Source organism: Stigmatopora nigra, chromosome 7 (genome assembly GCF_051989575.1).
Source record: "Stigmatopora nigra isolate UIUO_SnigA chromosome 7, RoL_Snig_1.1, whole genome shotgun sequence".
Taxonomy (NCBI): Eukaryota; Metazoa; Chordata; class Actinopteri; order Syngnathiformes; family Syngnathidae; genus Stigmatopora; species Stigmatopora nigra.
This window is the reverse complement of record NC_135514.1, coordinates 1,800,352-1,821,667: the sequence shown is the minus strand read 5'-3', so window position 1 is coordinate 1,821,667 and position 21,316 is coordinate 1,800,352. Positions and strand designations below refer to the sequence as shown.

Sequence of the window (21,316 nt, the reverse complement as noted above, 5' to 3'; positions counted from 1 at the left end):
TGAAAACCCTTGTGAATTTTTGAAGGTCTTCTATTTAAATCAGTGTCAATGTGAAGAAAAGCAGACATGCAGATATGTCCTCATGTCATGGTGAGATCAACACCTACCAAAAAGATGTATTTCTGGTATATTGGACTGTTTAGAGTTGAGCTATATTTGCGAGTCTACCAATCAATCAAACATCATTATTCCCCTGTAAACTAATTTAGTTATATTCAATATGGCTCTCCATCAAAGTCTTAAAACACATTTGTGGAAAAAAAAGAACAAAAAGTTCTTAAGTTAAATTCACTTTAATTTTTTTAAGGCACTTGACAGCATTTTGTTTCATCTTATTATTAACAAAAAGAAAATGTACTTCAAAACATTTTGTAGTTTACTAGTTTCACAGTAACATTTTGATGATATTTTGAGGCACTTTAAACAACAACACCATTAATAATCAGCATAATTCAATTTGGTACCCAAAAATGCATTAAATACAGTAAAAAGGAGTAAAAAAAAAAAACCAAGAATGTCTGAAACATCATGCTTTTATGAGAATGTATAAATAGAACTGCATTCATAAAATGTCATTTTCTACTGAATGAAAGACATCGCAAATTGCAGCAAATTATTAATTTGAGGTGATAATAGGTCTGTTTGTGTAAAAAAGGTGAAGTGGACAGAGTATGATTTCTACTTCACAGAACAGCGATCAAGGTTTTGGCGTTTAATTCCTTCCTGTGCAAAATTTGAATGCTCCTCTCTTTCCTGCCCACGTTTTTCTCTGGCCATTATAGTTCCCGCCCACTTCCTAAAAGAAATGCAATGTCTCGTGGTTGAACATTCAAAAATGTCTGTAGTTTTGACTGCGAGTGTGAAAATGTAATTTATCTTTATGTGCCTTGCGTTTGCCCACCCAAAGTCAGCTGGAATTGGCTCCAGCACACCTGCGGACCTTCAAGAGGATATGCCAAACAGATAACTAATAGATTTAGACTTGGAGAGGCCATACGAAGGAATTTTAAAATCTGTGTACAAGAGGTGATTCAATACGCTTAATAATTTTGAACTGAGAAACAAACATTTGAACGCTACATTCTTACATAACCCGAGTTATTGAACCAAATTAAACATACAATCACCAAGGTATCTTATGGCTGCCATAAGGTAATAATTGGACACGAGTGTCTGTCTGCATGTAAAACTCTGAGACACTAAGGAAGAATCAAATATGCTCACATTAGTCAGTTTCTTGCCGGTAATGCAGAACGTAGTAGTCATGGACATACATCAGGACGGCAAATGGTTGACCGATTATGAGTGAAATCCACACTGCTGCGTTGCCATAGTTTCCCCGCAGGTGATGTCCAACAAACCAAGCTAATGGGAGCTAATGAAAAATAATAAAAAACACAGGGGGAAATAAGTTATTGTACTTTATCTCCATTAGACATCAAATGTGTAGCGATGCATTTAAGGTACATATTTGGTGGCTTAAAATTCCAACACACTTTAAGATAAGTAGGTAGGTGTAACAGAATTCTGCTAGATATGGGTGAATACTAATAATGCAATAATGCCAAAATTAATACATTTATGGAACATTACCCCCATTTTTTTTAGAATAATCTTATTTTTTGTGCACAAATAAATTGTGAAAATGACTAAATGTATTACTTTTTGGCAAATTGAACCAAAGGGGCCATTTAAACACTTGTACAAGCTCAAAGAAGATCATGCAATTAAACTCACATGATCGAAAAACAAATATGTCGGGTATATCTACGATATTAATACATATATTTACGACATTTGGATTCAGAATGAGATTACCTGAGCCATCATGCCCATAAAGGCCCACAGACGGAACATCCTCAGTGGGACACTCACCAGATACTAACATAGTGAAAGGGAAAACAAATGGTTGAAAATTGACATCTGCTTCTAAATGTTTCCCTGAGCTCAGGGTTAATTCACAGCCTCAGATATATACCTCATGAAAGAATGCTGACAAGAAGAAGACGGCTGACTGGCTCACCATCTTATTAAAACCTCTCCTCAGCAACGGCTTGTAAAAGTGACTGCAAGAACAATAGGAAAAAACTAAATGTATATATTAAGCGGCCGAGTGGTTAGTACGTCAGCGTCACAGTTCTGGGGTCAAGAGTTTGATCCCAGGTGGTTTCTCACTATGTGGCGTTTGCATGTTCTCCACGGGCTTCCATGGGTTTTTTCCAGGTACTCCGATTTACTCCCACATGCCAAAAACATGCTTGATAGGCTGGTTGGAATCTCTAAATAGCCCGTCAGTGTGAGCGTGAATGGTTCACTGTCTTCCTGTGCCTGCGATTACCTGGCCAACAATTCAGGATATCCCCTGTCTGGTGCCCATAGTTAGCTGGGACAGGCTCGAACACCCCCCTTGTGAGGATGACCGATTCAGAAAAATCAATGAATGAATATGGTATTAAAATGGTAAATCACAGAGTACTAACTCTCCCCACCACATGAGAAGAGCAGATAGTTTGCCACCTATATTATCATGAGAACCTGCCTACCTTTATATGTAGCTTTTATCAGGTAAAGTCAAAAGTCCCTTAATTATTATGATCTAAACATTCAGGTTAATCAATTTACGTTCATAAGAACGCAAGGGTTGTACATAAACTGATAAACAATACTGTTTATTTTCCTGATTGAAAAATGAAAGGAAATGTTTGTGTTTTACACGATGTATGCATTTAATGCAAGAAAACAAAACTAACAATATCTATAGAAAATCTCCTCTTTCGCTTAGCGTTTCCGTTTTTCGACATCCTGATAAGTGTCTTGCATTCGCTATCTGTTTTTACTCGTCTACCCAATTGTCTCGGGGTCCCACAAGGGGGCCATACGAATATTTTGCATCAATAAAATGCTCTCATTGTCTAATTTGGTACCAAAGTGAACCCAAAGCGTTTGTCTTTACAAGTGAACATTAATCATGTCTCCCCTAAAAAGGGCAACCAAAGACAGTTGTAAAATGCAAATGCTTGGAATTCATATAAAAGCAAAACAAAACCTGAAAACAATGTGGGATTTTCCAATAGAATATGTACTTTCAAATTCTACAAACTGGTAACTCTTTGTATAGGAATACCAATGGTGCCATGCACAGTCTGCTTGCGTCACACCAAATGCTTCCTTGACTTTATTTTGCCAAATTTTGTCGCTCCTTCTACAAGTTTAAGAGTGTGAATAACTCACCGGAGACACCACTTGTGAACGGGGATGTTCCAATTCTGCCAGAAATATGTCACTGATTCAGAATTCCTGAAAGATGAGCCGGAAAAATGGATACTAAGTCTTTACAGAACCTAAATAATGGATCAGTCAGTATGACACTTTCATTAATACTGACAGAAAACGCTTCCTGTCAGACATTTTTAATACCCTTTCACACCTCCTAGGCTTTGGAAAATGATCAAATGTCACTCACGATGCTCAAAGCCACAATTTAGTACAATGACGCATTACCACGCTAAAGAAAATTAATGAAAATAAAAATAACAAAATCCGCACAGGTTAATATTTACCACCAGTCTTTGTAGAACTGACGGTCTCCGAAACGTAGAAGCTCTGCCGTGAAGTTCAAAGAAGAGTGAAAGAACCAGTAGAAAAACATTAACCAAAGCAAATGGTTTGGAACCTTTGGAGGGACGGAGTGATTCACACAAAAAGAAAAGAAGAATAGAAAAATGTATGGTGTGAAATGATATAAAAATGAACACCTTGATATCTGTTATCTGCAAAACACAATACAACAAATAAATCTTGTGTCACTCACAGCCAATCTCAAGAGTCTTTCAGCCATTCGAGATAGATCCATGTCCTACAATGAAAGAAAAATGAAAAAGCAGGAGTAGCAATGCTTGAAGCTATCAAGAAACTCTTTGACCTACTCGATTCTCACCTCCAGTGGCTTCATGGAACTTTGAATGATAGGAATCATCCACTAGAAGAGAAAGAAGTAAAAACGGTAGTGTGTTTACTATTACTATTATTAAAGTGTGCTATAATTTTCAATTTCATAATTAGATAACGAAGCTATTATAGGGCAAATGTACCTGCTGAGTTAGACCCACTAACATCTGAATGAGGAATAGCTGCAGACAAACATAATAAAACATAAAACACAAATATGCCATTTTATTCATTACCACTGAACCACAAAATGTACTATTCATAAGCATGCCACAGAAGCCGCCCAAGACCTGTTATTTTCCCTCAAATAGAAATTACTAGTCTAGATTTTTATGCAATCCAATTTCCTGAAATCAAGTCACGTAATACATAATAAACGGGTGAGTAAAATCTCTCCTACCATCTCAAAAAGTCTCCTGAGCAGGAAACTCATTCGGATCGTAGGAGAACGGGGGAAGTTGAGCTCGTAGCAAAGAGTCGGAGCAAAACTAAAGTAATAAAGGTCTACATATACACAAAAAAATTGAAATATTGTTTAAATGATGCAATCAAATTGGAACAATAATAAACTGACAAACATGCCTTTCTATACCTCTTATTGTAAGGTTACCAGGGTAACACACTTTATGGTCGTTTCCATTAGAGTACTGTGATGCTGGACCTGTGGAGGAAAAAAAAATACATGATTTATTTATCCCTGAAGAAAAATACGGAATAAGAGATGCTGCAATAACATATCTTTAGCAGCAGATGTCAGTGGAAGAACATGCGCCAATGATTACGCCACTGTGTCTCTAACTTACAAGACAGTGACCTCGCCAGTTTCTTGGCCTTAATGACGCTCATCTCCCGGCACCACATGTTGACTTCCTTGTAGGAGTAGAGCTTTAAGAAGAGAATGGTGTAAGTACCGAGCACGATCACACCTCCAGCTGAAAAAGAGTAAGACAGGATGACAGGAGGCAAATTAGTATTCAATGCGCTGAACTGCACAGTGACATGTACAGTTCACCGATAATAAGAGTTTTAGTTTGATTGCAATTGAGCCAAATTCACCTCATCTAATGAACTAATACAATTAAGCACATGCAGTAAAGATTGCGAATGAAGATTTTTTTGCACCAACGGGGTGAGATGCAGGTCAGAACACCTGGCGTCAAATAACAGCCGATCCTATTTGTTTCCCATCTGTCTCTCTGGCTAACGTCGCCTGCGGACAGCTACTGGGGATCATAGCGACACACACCCGATAATGACGTAAGCATACCACCCTTGGCATAAACTAACAGTGACGGAAGTATTGTTGTAAAATGTTGTGCAAAACTTAAAGATTAACGGTAATCAAAGCTAAGAAGAAACGTATGAAATTTGGGGTGGATGTGTGTTATCATAACGAAGACTGTAGTTTGGTTCTTCTATCCCATTTTAGGGGGGTCTATGTTCATAAGCACATACTGTTGGACATATACTCATACATCACACTCACACACACTCACACACGTATACACACACACACACACCTGCCCTCTTGTACTGTCCTTCCGGTGTGAACTGCAGAGCGAGGAGGAGAACAGACAGATGGGCTGACTCCTTTACTCATTCACCTCCCAGTAAGAGGAGAAGACAGGACCAGAGGGAAGGGGGAGAAGGGACCAAAAGCCGAAGCGACACTTTCTGCCTTTTATGGTGTTTGGACATTAAACTAATCTCAAGGCCAAGTCAACATCTCAGAGCAATACATGCAATAGAACAACCAAATTACCATGCATTTGCAAGAAACCCATTATCGGCTTCATAATATGTCTCATAAAATTATACATGGCTGCACGAGAGCGATGACTAAAGGACCGCAGCAATGCCAAGAATCTGTACTCATCATACTGGAATATGTTAATGGTGTAAAACTTTTGGGGGTCAGGCGACAACAGTAACCTTGATGAGGATGTTATTTACATCTGTCAGTTGATTACGAGGAAGGGCGAAATAACTTTAAAAAGCTGTGCGCCCAGCCAAAAGGTTGGGATTTCTGTGCACAGGTTTCTGAGAGGTCTCTAAATACACACATATAGACATGCTCAAAACTGCAAAACAGACCTGCACATCCTGGAGACAAAAGCATTGCTATAACGGGTCATTGTAGTCATCACAATACAGGAAGGGCAATCCCTCAAGCAAGTCACTAAGACTAGTCCACCTAAATCTAAAGGTAGATGGAGAACAGGTGGCTACCAAATGACAAAAAGCATTAGAAAATTTTAAATAATAGTAATTGTTTTGTATTGATGATGATGTGAACCATAATATGTTAATGGGTGAAATTATGTTTACACACTGAAAATGAAACACTAATAGGAGCTGACATTTTCTGCCAAATACTCCTAAGCTACTTTGTGCTGGAAATAAATTACAACTTGTCAGAGATGATGAAATAAATTACTTGATAATTTAGCTTTTATTTATTATCTGAGTCCGATTTTGTTACATGATTTGCTTTTCTATGACATGTTTCCCGATTGAAACCTCGTTCATCCACATACATTAACGTTATTCTTAAACCAACAAAATACCGAGAAAAACAACGTAACAGACAATACCTTTGGAAAGAAAAATATGTATATTAAACAGACTATCAGGAGACCTATTTAAACATGGATTTATTGAGACAGGTGATTCTCATGCACTAACCCCCTTTGCATAATATGCAGTGACTAGCTTTCAAATGAGGAAATGAAGCCTTCAAAACTACTTCACCGTTTGGAGAACAAGCTCATGTAAAAACGAGCCTTTGGACTATTTCGGGAAAAAAATACAGGAAGAAGTAGTTACTGAGGGCTTCCACATCTACAAATGCAAGTGCATAGAGACCATCATACCTGGTGGCTAAATGTATAATTATAATTCATAATTTATTCATTTTACTAAAAAAAATCATGGTTTATACGTTGGTGGAATATTTTTATTTTATTGCATTCATCCGCCTCACGTTAAAGGAAGAATGCATCCGTAAATACATTTGTATTGGTACCCCCATTCACATCAGTCCTTTTCCCCAGATTTAGCATGACAGTCAAGGGGTCAGGCTCATACAGAATTTTGAATTTATTGCATACCCAAAGTGCACTGACTGATTGCAATTTAGAGAAAATGTTAGACTATGTAAGCGTGCGGTACATGAAAATATAGACAAGTCAGCTGGGTTTCATACTCCCAAATAGTCGCAAATCAGATTTTCCTTAATTGGGAATCTAATGTACTCTCCTTTCTATGTCAGAAAAAACAATCCAGTCATGACCAACTGATCCATTACATCAATCACCAGCTCCAATTATGTCAGGATTATAGGACACATTTTTTAATCGCATTCACTTTGAAGGACAAAGACAGGTAAACCCACTAATCTCAAATGCAAAGACATTATTTTGTGTTTTGTACATAATGTAGTAATGTTGCAGGTGCTCAGAGAGGATGGATGACAATGCAGCACTGGACTCAATTATCCTGCCACATTCCTATCTCATTAGCTACTAATTAGTAGCCTTTTTTAACAAGTTAAAAAAATATATTTTACCTGGGGTCGTGGAGGGCACTAAGAGGACCACTGCAGCAGGGAATGTTAACATAACAGCCAAATTAACAGTATGGAAGAGACAGCCAACACCCTCACTGAATGACCCCTAGGCAGTAGGAGAAAGACACCAGGTCAGCACAATTACTTGTAGCTAACATCAAATATACAGTGGGATTGATCAGATACCTGAAGTATAGTATATTAAGACCAGAGATGTTCATAATCTGATAATATGATTTCAGACGAGTCAACTCGGGTTAACAAAACTATTGGCTTTATAAAATGTTTTTACTATTTTTAAGTATTAATTCATTGGCAAAAAAATGATTTCACTAAAATATTTTAATTTTGCATAGCAAAATCAGGTGATTCGGGTGTAGGGACATCCCTAATTATGGCTTTAAAAACATAATATATTCAAACACAATGTTTTGTAACAAAGAAAAAATAATTTGGAGTTATATTGGCAAGGGTGAGCTAATCAATAGTAAAACATGGTTTAGAAAATGACTAATACAGTAGTATACATTAACTGACATAATGAATGAGCAGTCAATGTGTGGAGTTAAAGTACATTGAAGAAAGCACATTTTTTTGTGTAATTACCTTTGACAACTGTCTTTCCGTATAAAGAGCCACCATGATAAATCCGTTGGACACTGTTGGAAACAATGAAAGTCAACAAATGACATTGTCTTTCCCTACAAAGCACAAGTGTCCATACACAATAGCATACGTCACAGATTATCATGGAAAAGATAATACACCTAGTTTTACAAATTATGGGAATGTCTTATGAGAGAAATTGAGCAACTGATTTTGTGTTGGTCTCACCCACCAATTCCTGAATGTCTCGCCAACCCCCGTTTGTCAATTTAAGCCCTTTGTCATTGTTTACCCCTGGTTGGATCGTTTTTTTGTCCTCTTCATGTCCTGGTTTCGCGTGCCTTCATGGTTATCTCTTTGTGCCTTGTACCTGCTCGTGTTTCCCCAGGTAAGTTTGTTTTTTCTCCTCCTCTTTTATCTGTTGCTTTCCACATTGAACAGTTTTTATCTGGTAGAGTTTTGTTTGATGAAGTACAGTTTGTTTATTAAAAAACAGCTTAGTCCACCAATCCCTTACGTCCATCCTATTACAGGTAGTAGTAAAATACATTTTAAAAAATACCCCCACCGCCTCCGGTAAACTTAACAATACAGAGTGTTAAAACACAGTAAATTCTCAAGTTTAACTCCCAATTAAATGGCACAGTGAAATTCTTGCTTTGTGTGCTGTCTCAATTGTTTAGAATGGTTATAAGCATAGCTGCATTTTCAAGCAGAGAGAAAAAATGGATGGAAAAGCTGTACTTGGCAAATAGGAGGGACGAGTATTGGAAAAAGTTAAGTAAAGATGATCAGGTGGTATAAAAGAGGCATATATTGCTTTTGGTCTGTTGCAGCATTACATATCTTTGCAGTATATGAGAATATAGGCCAAGTGGGCATCCCTCTTGAGACAAATTGAGCTGCACCACTGCAGCCATTCGCATTAAACATTGGAAGAAATATTTATGTGCCTGTTCAGGTCCATAACCATGGATAGTTCCTAAGACACTGTCTCCTGGTGTCTATGCTGTTCAAGTTAAGTGCAGTTTATTGCTAGTCCAATAGTGTACAGTATAACTTAATTACAAAAAGGTACATTTCCTTAGGCATCAAGTCTCCATGCCAGTATTCAAATTAACTAAAATAGGAATTTTGGGTGAATAACATTATATATTTATATATATACATAGAGAGAAAGGAAGGGAGAGAGAATATTTACTCGCTCCCCCCATTTTTCTTCTCAGCACAATCCAAAGAGCAAGCCTAAAAGAGATGATGGCCAGCAAACTTCAATCTTAATCAATTGGATTTTGTTACTAAGACAATCAGTCAAAAAGTATGCTTTTGCAAAAAGAAACGCAGTGTGTTTTCTGACCATACAACCTGTCCTGGCTCTATGCCTCAACACAGTCCATATGACAATAAACCAATCAGAGGACAGCATTTTTGGCAGTAGACTAGTCAGAGAAATGGCAATGATCCATGATAGAATTACATGGAGTATGGCAAAAAATGTGTACACATTCTCCTGCCTAAATTTAATTTATTGTGACAGAATTATTAGAATGTCAAGGGATTTGGGAAAAGGAAATTTTGATGTTTATCTAAATATTTTTAAATTATGTATTCACTTGTTAATATTTATGAAAAGGGTGAAGAAATAAGTCATTATTTTTGCTGTATTTTGAGATCATTTCTGACATTTGCCTTTTATAAAAATGTGGCAATTTTGATTACATGATGATGAAACTATGAATTTGAGTCATCTGTAATGAATTGACCAAAGAGACATTTTAGTAATTTTTAATTATGAAATGTAAATTCCCAAGCTATCAACTGACTGAACCATTGTCTTTCATCTTGAATAATTTCTCTACAACAGGCCACAAATGTTAGAAGGATCAAGCCACATTAATGTAAATAATGCTATTTTTTTGCCTCTGGAGTAATATTACCTACCAATTACCAGGCACACTGCAGGCCAGCTGTAGGGATCCTTCAAGAACAAGGAAACCACTTGAATTGGGTCCACTAGAATCCCGTATCTGTTAAAAGAAAATGTTATCCAAAACAAACAAAAATGGACACCAGAGTTTTCTACTGTATTGTAATGGAAAAAAAGGCATCTCCCATGGTAAGCTTAGCTTGAGTTATCCAAGATGTTACAATGACTTTAAAAGCCTTAACCCGCAAAATGGAATGAAAAGATTATGCAGTCGTATGCTAACAGAAAGTGAATTCAAAGAAAAGTTTGCTTACCTTAACAGGTTTTCTAGGAAGAGACGGGCATTACTAAGTACCTAAAACAACAAATAAAAGTTACATGTACCATAAATTCAGTACTTTAGGCCCTACCTGACCATAAGCCCACCATAATGTCTGTCTTTCCACAAGCGAGCAACAATGCTTGTTTGGCCATTAAAGCCATTAATCTATCTATGATTTGCAGTCCAAAAGATATGGTATTTCCTTTGCAAAATGAAAGTTTATGCTTGTGCTGTCATTTTTTTAATTAATGGAATAGAGCTACCATTTTCTTCAATGTTCGTTCCCTCTTCATATCTTTTTCCTTCTTCTTCATCCCACTTTTTCCTCGTCACTCTCTTTTTAATCTCCCTTGCTCACTTTTTCTTTATTTGTGAATGGTTGGTGATATCTCATTACCCCACACAAAGGCTCGATGCCTGGGGATGGGACAGAAGTTCAGTAGGAATGAAGGGAAAACCTCTTGTGATGAACACCACGATCTGTGTTCAAAGGCTGGATTAACAGCAGCCAGGCTTTGCTACAGCCTCATCCCTGGTCCCATTATTCAGTCGCTTCTTTGAGCAAATAAGATGGAATTCTGCAAAATGTGTTGACATATTTACTTTGTTTGGAATCATTGTGCCATACCAGATAGAAATCTGTGTTGTGTGTAAAAAAAGGGTGTTTTATCTTACCTGGGGTGAACCTGACCATCGTAATGTACTCAGGGCAGATTAACGAGACCATTGATTGCAAATAAATCATGCATATTTATAATGTGTTTACGTTCCCAAAAGTGCTCTTGGAGACTAGTGATTTTTTTAAGTGCCCACCCCCCAGAAAAATATTTTTTTGTTCATGAATAAGACTGCCATTAAAATTTCTGATAGTGTATTAAGATTAATTAAGGTTAACATAACCTTGAACTTCATTTGTAACTAAGCTGCTGGATGGTATAGTGGTTCACTCGCTTCACTTCGGTGCAATTGTTCAATTCGTGATGATGGTGGTATGGTTGTGAATGTGAATGGTCATTTGTCTCTGTGTGTGCCCTACGGCTAGTGACAACCAGCCGAGGGTCTAGTCTGCCTTTCGCCCGATGTCAGGTGGGTCAGACTCCGGCAACCCCTGCAACCCTTATGAGGATGCGTGGTATGGAAGATAATGAATGATGGCCTGATTCTTAACTGTCAAGATGGGGCCTGTGATCATTTTTTCTGTACACTTCACCTTTCTTCCAGGACAACAAACCTAGAGCTATTTTCCTCTTGCTTACCTTTTCTATGGCACTTTTCTTCAGATAAATTACGGGTGAGCAGGAGCCAATCCTAGCTGACTCAGGCAAGAGCCACGTTACACAATATAGACAAGACTAGTTCACAGCAATCACAGTTCAAATACCAAAAGATAACCTTTCACACTCACATTCATACACAATAAAGAATATATTGTCTTCTGTGCGGCCAACAGAATGATTTTTGAAATCCTGCATAAAAACTCCACACAGAAACTGAAAAACTCAAAGACCTTTAGTGCAGGGGTGGGCAAACTATTCCACAAAGGGCTTCAGTGGGTGCAGGTTTTCATTCCAATCCGTAAAGAAGACACCTTTTCGCCAATCTGGTGTCCTACAAGTGCAATCAGTGGGATGCAGTAAGGTGCTTCTTGCTTTCTGCAGAAATCTCATTGGTTAAAGTGCCTTTGCTGGATCGGTCGCAACAAAAAGCTGCACCCACAGTGGCTCTTGAGGACCGGTCTGCCCACTCCTGCTTTGGAGCCAAACATTCACCCACCAGGCAGCAGAATAATACGCTAAAGAAGGACTAAATTGTCAATAAATGACTGTTTATGCGCTTGCGCTATTATCTGCTGGCAACATGTCTTGGGTGTGGTTCAGTGTGACGGCAGGACTACTTTTTAAATGTAACTTAAACCGTAGAAAATGCATAGAGTTGTATTAACATGTGGTGGTCTTACCAGCATCACCACACACCAGTTTAGAATCCCTCTGTAGTTGTTGTATCCACTGGATGAAGTCAACAGGGATTCTTGCGTCTTGTGGCAGCTTGTTTGGGTTAAAAAAAAGTGTTAGATGAATGTGTAATTTCAATAGGACTATGTCATATTTTGATGGCATTTTGACACGGTTGAAACAGCAACATGTAGTTAGTAGATATTCAAGTGCTGAATTTTAACGCATTGGACAGAAAGAGATTTGCATCATCTGTGATCCTGGGTTTAAATCCAGGTTGGTCCACCTGTGTGGAGTTTGCATATTCTCCTGGGGGCTGCGTGGGTTTCCTCCGGGTAGTCCGGTTTCCTCCCACATTCCAAAGACATGCATGGTAGACTGATTGGACACACTAAATTTCCCCGAGGTATGAGTGTGTGCATGAATTGGATTGGATTGGATAACTTTATTCATCCCGTAATCGGGAAATTTCTTTGTTGCAGTAGGAAGAGGGTGAGGATGCAGGAATAGGAAAGGCATTATACACAAATAGGTAGTTAATGAGTGGTTGTTTGTATCCATGTGCCCTGCAATTGGCTGGCCACCAATTCAGGTTGTCCCCCGCTTCTGCCCTGAAGTCAGCTGGTATTGCTCCAGCACCCCTGCAACCTTATTGAGGATAAAGCGGTTGAGAAAATGAGATGAGAGATACATATTATATCTTTAATCTTCTTGCAAAGGTATAACTTTAAGTAAAATGATTCTATTGCCGTCTAATCCAAAGTGGATTTCCGTTATTTTCTCACCTTAATCTTTCATTGATGTCATTTTTGCGTTTCTTTTTGTCACCATTGCTTGTGGGCCCAGCTGCTTCAACTTTGCCGGGTCTGCTGTCTGTCTTTCTCTCAACGATCAGTGACAGTTGACTCGTCGACGACGAACACTTCTCATTCATCGGCTGTATACTAAGTCCTTTCGATGCTGCAAAAGTACCCCTTCGCCTGCGACTTAAGGCCCCGGTAGGTTCCGATTCTACCATGGTGGGAAAATCAAAAATAAAAACAAGAAAAGTTTTAAGCCTGTTGTTTACGCCGATGGTAAGCTTCAAAAACTAGCATAGTTACTACTGTGTATTGCCTCGCCCGGCCTGTGTGAAATAAAAGTTGTAATCCAGTAAGTAGTGGTCCAAAAATCAAAGATCGGTCCAGAATGTATATTTCCGCACTGTCTCAAAATAGGTAGGGAGTTGTAGATGTCACTGCAATGTGACGGTGACGCAACACGAAGGCAGCGCTGTAATCTGACACTTTAACTACATTTTTCTCCATTTGATGTTGCTTCTTTTTGTTTTTGCTGTTGTTATTATGTCGCGGTGGTATATCTTAATTGCTAACTACTTTTTCCCAGTTGTTTTTACTTGTTTATTTTCCTGTATCCCTAAAACATGCATTTCACGCTGTCAGATTAAAGCGACGCGCCCCCCTCCCCCTCCCCACACATACACACCCACGCACACTACTTAAAAACAATTAAAACGTAGATCATCTGTCATCTCATTTTCTGAACCGTTTTATCCTCAGTAGGGTCGCGGGGGGTGCTGTAGCTTATCCCAGCTGACTCCAGGCCAGAGGTGGGAGACACCCTGAATTGGTGGGCGGCCAATCGCTGAGCACAAGGTGACAAACAACAATTCACATTCATACCTTTGGAGCAATTTAGAGTGTCCAATCATCATACCATGCATGTATTTGGAATGTGGGAAGAAACCAGAGTACCCACAGAAAACCCACACAGATCATGCAAACTCCACTCAGGTGGACCAATCTGGATTTGAACCCACGTCCCTCACTGTGAGGCCAACGCCCTATCCAAATTCCTCAGTTTTGTCATATTAACGTTAGAGAATTCACTGTACTGCCTATCAAAATTGTTCTACTAACTCTTTCTAAAATCCATGTTAAAGTTTTAATTATTCTCTTGTCTGAATGTCAACTGATTATTATAAAAGTTAATCCTACTGTAGAATGATGCACTTGCCTACACGTCATATAGAAAGTGGAAAAAGGACAAATACATGATATATATACGCCACTCCTTCATATAAAGAAATATATCTGTAAAAATCTCTGAACAGATTATTGACATGACATGAATGAAAGTGTGGGAGTTTTACTGGTAACCTTGTTATAACAGCCCCCAATGAGGACATAGAACGATTTGCAGTTTTATTAGTTTTACAGATCGGAAGTAGACTTTGGACACACGAGATTTAGCAGATTTTATTTTCTCCTGTAATTAGTTCAGGACCCGCTGGACGGTAAACTGTGGTTAGCACAGTTGAGAGATTCTGAGTCAAAATCTTGGCTGGGACCTTCATATGTGAAAGCTTCCCTCTATACTAAAAAAAACATATCTGCTATGATAGTTGAAGAATGAGTAAATCACATGTTATGAATGTATGAATCAGCAACTCTTTTTAAATATGCCTGGCATTTGGTTGGCCAACAACTCATGGTGGAAGCTTTTAACTAGCTCGTGCTGTATAGAAATTCAATGTACTATATGTATCTAAATCAGCAACAAACAGAAGCACAAATTACTATTTCGACAGGAAGGTTGAATGTTCGTTCCTTATTATCATTAGTGAACCACTTGAAAGAGTTCCATCAATGATAGCTCTCCTGTCGTTTCATTTTCAGGATGCTTATACAGATCAAGGTGGCAAGTGATCACTGGCATTGATTCAGCTTTATCACATCTCTGTCGAAATGCCTGTCCGTTAGAGTAATGAGGTTTAGGTGCCTATGGATGTTGGGATAAGAGAACCAAGATTAAGATCAAAAGCTACTTTTTGCTGTCAGTACATGCAACTTTTTAACTCTGATGTATGCCCTCGAACACATAATTATGTGTTTTATTAGCAGATCGACGCATGTTTTTTTAGATACCCTTCTGGAGGAGCATTTTTGTTGACATATTTTTGACGAATGCACATTTGGTTGGGAATAAGTCACAAACATGATTGCAGTGAATATGCAATCATAATCACACTGGTTTCATGTCATGATGGGAAAAGTCCAAGACGTCCACTATAATAGTCACTTTTTCAAATCTAGACACGCCAAACGGTTGTGAAATTCTAGATTCCACTGGTAACAGATCACGGTTACATTCACAATTCACTGAGGACATGCATTTTTTTGCATTAAAGATAAAGCCGTACTGTGTTGGGAGTCTCTGACTTTGGCTGGTAGAATGTGATTGGCTTACAGAAGGGCAGACTGGGAAGAAAGAACACAGTTAGTTGCCATTACACTATAACCCTAACCACAGTGGGAGGAAGAAGCTACTAACAGTGTTTTTAGCCTTGTATAGTGGACAGAGCAGGCCAGAAAGCAATAATTCTAGGTGACATCACCTGACCCCCTTTTCTTTAGGGACTGGTATTACTCAGAGATGTAACCTATGCCAACATTTTTCAACATTCATTCTCAAAGATATTTCATGTATATTGAAACAAATAATCAAAATGATTGGAGTGTCCATTTGATGTGTGGAAAAATGCTAATCATATGGGAATGCTAATCTGTCAGAACTCTAGGTTTAAACTCCTGACTGCCAATTTCTTTCTTTTTCTGCAATCTCTATTGGTGGGAATTCAGAAAAACAAAACAAAACACTTTTTCCAAGTCCTCAAGAGTCGACCACTCAGCAAATGAACCATCTGCCTCATTAAATTTCCTCAATATGTAAAAAATAATAATAACAAAAAAAAATTGAATAAACCATTTGAAATATGTATATGTAAATTACAGTGGTGTACATCTATGTGTATGTATATATATGTATATTTATGTAAATATATATATATATATATATATATATATATATATATATATATATATATATATATATATATATATATATATATATATATATATATATGTATATATATGTATATTTATGTATATATATATATATATATATATATATATATATATATATATATATATATATATATGTATATTTATGTAAATATATATATATATATATATGTATATTTATGTATATATATATATATATATATATATATATATATATATATATATATATATATATATATATATATATATATATATATATATATATATATATATATATATATATATATATATATATATATATATATATATATATATATATATATATATATATATATATATATATATATATATATATATATATATATATATATATATATATATATCTTTTCCTGTGTCTGTATTCTCACCCCCTTGCTACTGTAACAATTAAATTTCTCGAATAATATAATAAAGTTATCTAATCTAATCTAGTATTTAATATGTGCAATTAGACACAACATTGTGGCGTAGTTTTACTACTTTTCGGTTATTTTTTTCATCTATTTGTAATGTTATTATTCATTTTGTGATGATATTGCACTTCTAAAGTTAGTGGGAAAAGAAGAGAAGTGGGGTTTGTAGTTTTACATTTGACCAGAGAGTCCTCATCAGACTAGAAACCACTCTGTTGCGTGCAAATCTGCGAATGTGCCACTGATTCAGTTATTTTTGATAACAGCAAGCCATATAAAATTGAGAGAATAAGAGGTTTTAGCAATCCATTATTTATGCCTTACCCTAGGGCTTCAAAAGACATTTTTCCCCTCCAAAAAATGCGTGCCTCTGAGCAGAACACACTCTAGCTCTTAAAAGAAAATACAACTCTTATTGTATTCTTTTGCGTTTCACATCTTCATAAAGCCACACATATATTTGATCCCAAACAGATTAAAACATAGCTAGTTATATAGCTAACATCTTACGTGAAAAACTATTTTTCTAGGATTTGGGGACTCTGGGGAAGGATTTTGATCTCCTTAAATATGGCAGGAATATGGGGCATTGAGGCCTAACCTTTCAACTCCAAAGGATTTGTTTGTTCTGTTGTTGAGAGATTTTTGCACTGCAGTCAATTATATACCTTTGGGGGATTCAAAAGGTGGCATTTAGCTACCTAAACATCCCAAAACTCACGTAAGGCTTGTTAAGAAATGGAAAGCAAGCATGATTCAAGACAGAGATTTAAAGCTATAGATGTGGAGACAGGAGATAAATATAGAGACCAGGGAAAAGAGCAAGATGAAGGTGGGGGACGGTACAAAAGACAGAGCGATATCACACTTTCTACCTACTGTACTGTTTATATCTCCATCTCTCTGCCTCAAGCTGGGGCGGCAGAAGGAGTGTGAGATAGCGTTTGCCCTTGCAGGCTATAATGAAGCAGCGGAAGGATAGATGAGTCACTTGAACATGGGCACAGGAGAAATCCACAATCCCAACGTCATTCAGGTCAGATGAGTGATGGTATGTGAACCTTGGTTTATGTGTGGGTGTGAATCTGAGCAAGAATGTGTGTTTCGCTCAGAGGTGGCAGATTTGGTGTTAGAATGTGGGACAAGTGAGACATATGCTGATTATATTGGAGACTTGATGGACCAATAATGATGCGGAAAGATAAGCACTCTGAGATAAAGCTCATTGTGATCCACGGGGTAACATGCATAGACATTTTGACCTGAAAAGTAATCCAGCTGGAATGGATGATTTTACTTTGCTTCAGCCATCTGAGGCCTAGTTGTTGACGAAATAAACTGCAATAGAAACCAAAATGGTGAGATAAAGTACATTTGGTATTCTGCTGTGGTTTCAGTTTGAAGTGCTAAGAGCAATATTTTCTGAAGCTACTACTGCATTTTTTATTAATAAATAATGATATATATTGCTTATGTTGGGGTATATGTTAACAGTGGAATTTAAATCTCAGCCTTAGCCAGGTGTGGATTCTGCCCTAAAGTAAAAAATGTGTGTACGTGCAAAACGAAATGAATGACCGTAAAGTAATTATATTCCTCTTTGCATTTGACTGAAAAACCAGAATAACATTACAGATACAACCCATGGTAAATTTGAGAGATTTGTGGAATATGAAATGAACCGGCATGTTTCAACAAGACAACAGACTACGTACAGTAGGACAGGTATTCTTGTGCATTTATAGTAAATATTAAACATTACAAAAAGATCAAGTTTCTTCATTTATGTATTTAAATTCTCATCCGTCATTCAGAACACAAATTTTTGCATGCATTGTGTTGACCGGTATTTTTCTTGGATATTTTATTCTGGCCTATGTGAGGCAGGGTGCATCACAGGTAGACAGATAGAGATGTCATCATGCTGTTAGTGGGCATGGTGCCACATCAGCACTTCTACAGTTCAGCCAAGGACTCCAGCACACTCTGTCTCCCCATCTTTTACCCAGGAAGAGAGGGAGGGGGTTGCATTTTTTGCAACTGGTTCTCAAAGACGATTATGTAGGAATGATCAACAGCTCAACCTTCTCTACCTACATCACCTCAATTTGTTTCTGTATTGAACAAAGAGAAAAAGGAGTATATGGGTCACAGATATTTTGAAACTGAAACCCTATATTATTGCTTTGAAGTTCAGCCTACGTTTGCTTTATACTCTCCTCTCAATCAACTATATGCCAGAAAACCAGCCATCCTATAGCCTAAGTGTGGTCGCACCGCGTTCATCCATTGAATTTTCACCCGTGTTGAAGTGGCCTGTTAGAGCAGAGGTTTTGCCTTCAAATATTGATTCTTTTGTTGCTTATTTTGAAAAATTAAATCAGATAACAAGCTCGTATTCAGGCCAGTGGCGAAACAAACTTGATCAGGACCCGGGTGCAATCAGTATTATCGGAGCCCTTGAAGTATCAACGGGACAAACCAAGGGACTTAGCAGTTCTGAGACCTCCACAAGTACTACACCGAATTCAGGAAATTTCTTGGTTGCAGTAGCAAGACAGACACAAGACACACAAGACATTGTAGACCTAGGTAAAAAAACTGGAGCCACACACAGGAAGTCCACAAGGTGGGGACCTTCTGCAGATTAAGACTGAGGTTACTCAGTAGTCTGGAGGTTTTATAGATCATCTTATTTGCCTAGATCCTCCTATTAGCTGGTTTATTGTCAGCTGTGATATGTATCCCTGCTTAAACCCTGTATCACAGTTATGTACATCAGCATACATAAGTTTTTGCCTCTCCAATCACTCACCCAGGCAACCTAAAGGTCTGTAAACAGGGGACCCTAGAGGTCTCGCCAAAGTACAGCACCTGCCAAAATGTGTGCTAGATATAGGTCTATTTGGGTGAAAAAAGGTCATCGTGTTGCCTAAAATGAAGACAACAACCTAAAAATATTACTGTAAGGCATGACATATTTGATGATAAATGTCAATGTCACATTGGCTGCAACCACATGCTAAATGTTGACAGTGTTGTCAGACCTTGTATGAATCAACCTTGTCACATGACATGCACCTTCTAAATCACTTACCTTATTATCCTTCTAGACTCTGTGATTCAAATTACAAGTAAAAAAGTAACTAAATATTGAAGTAGACTATGAAGGTAATCATATCAAGCAAAAAACTTCTAAATCGTGTTGTGATATCCTCTGTCATTCTAAATGTATGCAGAAATGAAACCCACCTAAAATATTTTGACTTGTTGGAGAATATTAAAGTGCAAATGTGGGAGTTACAGAGCCAAGATGGACAGGATTGCATGTATTGCCTTGATTCTGTTCGTGTGAAGCAAAGAGAAGGCCCGGGGAAATGTCTTTCACCACTCACTCACTTGCTGAATTTTGGGAAGTGGAAGGGAAATTTCTTTGCACACAGTTCCTGAGAGAAACCATCTCATCCATGTTATATTTTTGGCCTTTTTTAAGTCAATGACAAAAAGTTTTCCTTGGAGTCTAACTGTCATTCATGCAAGATATTGATACAAGAATACTAAGTTCCGGTGCATTTCGACCATTCTATTTTTTTCCTCATCCCTTCTTTTTTTTCTTTTGTTTGTTTGTTTCTTTTTTGCTCTCTCTGCTTCCCTTTTGTATTATTTAGGACATTTTTCTTTATAATTCCACATTTGTTCTGATGTTACTTAAGGTATTTGAAACGGCTTTGGATTGGTAGGTGAGCATGCTGGTTAATCCACATTTTGCACTTATACTGAGGTGTCGTTAATGGTCGGCAAACATTCTTAAATAATTGCCCGTTGAGAGGCAAGCACCAAATGTTACAAGTCTCTGATATAATTGGTATAATTCTGTGGCTCCTACAAGTAAATGCCTCCAAATCTGCCCCAAGATTACCCGAACGCCCTACAATTATAATGGAATGGTGTCACACTGGGTTTATATGGGCAATCCTCTATTTTTATAGTCCATACTATAGGATGCCTTTTAAATTAGAAGTTGATCATACAAATGCTAATTTACTGGGAAGCCCTGGGATTAGAACATCTGGATATCTTCATGTATGGGTGTGCATCAATCAAGATGGAGGCAATTAATGGACTGGTCTACTTGGATCACATTTACACCATTTATTTATTTGTGCGACAAAGGGTAGAAGATATTACGCGACATATTTGAATACAATACTGAAATGTTCTACTTTTCCCATTATGCAACACCAATTTAAAGGTAAGTTTTTGTTACTCTACTTTAGTGAAATAATTATGAATCTGTTAATGAACACAACCATCATAGACACCATTAGTATTTCCAAATGATGCAGTGCTATTCTAACTGGTTTGTCAACATGTAAGTCGAGTGCTCGGACTGCTGAGCTAACTGGCTGGGCTGGCAAGTCAGATAACACCATGCTCTTTTAAAGGCTTTGTAAGTTAAGTTTCATGGTCATGCAATCCTTGCATTCTGTACCTTATCTTACCAAAACGTCTCCAAAATGTGAATGTTTTAATCGCTTTAAAAGGTAAAAAGGTGAAAGCAAAAAAGATGTTGTGTCCTTTATGTCACAAGTTTACGCAGCATTTTATCAAATCTCCTCTGGCATTATCTTCCTTCCGCCTTGTGAAAGCTAAACCAAGTGCAAAAACAGCCATTCTG

At 37.5% G+C, this 21,316-nt stretch overlaps 1 protein-coding gene across 1 annotated transcript; it reads right to left on the bottom strand.

The window, feature by feature from the left end:
• Window positions 1–107: 107 nt before the first annotated feature.
• On the bottom strand, window positions 108–13,729 carry LOC144199790 (diacylglycerol O-acyltransferase 1-like). Its single transcript, XM_077721651.1, has 17 exons — window positions 13,109–13,729; window positions 12,329–12,416; window positions 10,364–10,404; window positions 10,064–10,149; window positions 8,123–8,175; window positions 7,517–7,622; window positions 4,752–4,880; window positions 4,541–4,609; window positions 4,349–4,452; window positions 4,092–4,130; window positions 3,938–3,979; window positions 3,812–3,856; window positions 3,561–3,673; window positions 3,232–3,297; window positions 1,979–2,066; window positions 1,819–1,881; window positions 108–1,375 (listed from the first exon to the last, which is right to left on the bottom strand). Exons 1-17 carry the CDS (start codon window positions 13,339–13,341, stop codon window positions 1,226–1,228), a joined length of 1,515 nt encoding a protein of 504 aa, XP_077577777.1. The 5' UTR covers window positions 13,342–13,729; the 3' UTR covers window positions 108–1,225.
• Between the last annotated feature and the right edge of the window lie 7,587 nt (window positions 13,730–21,316).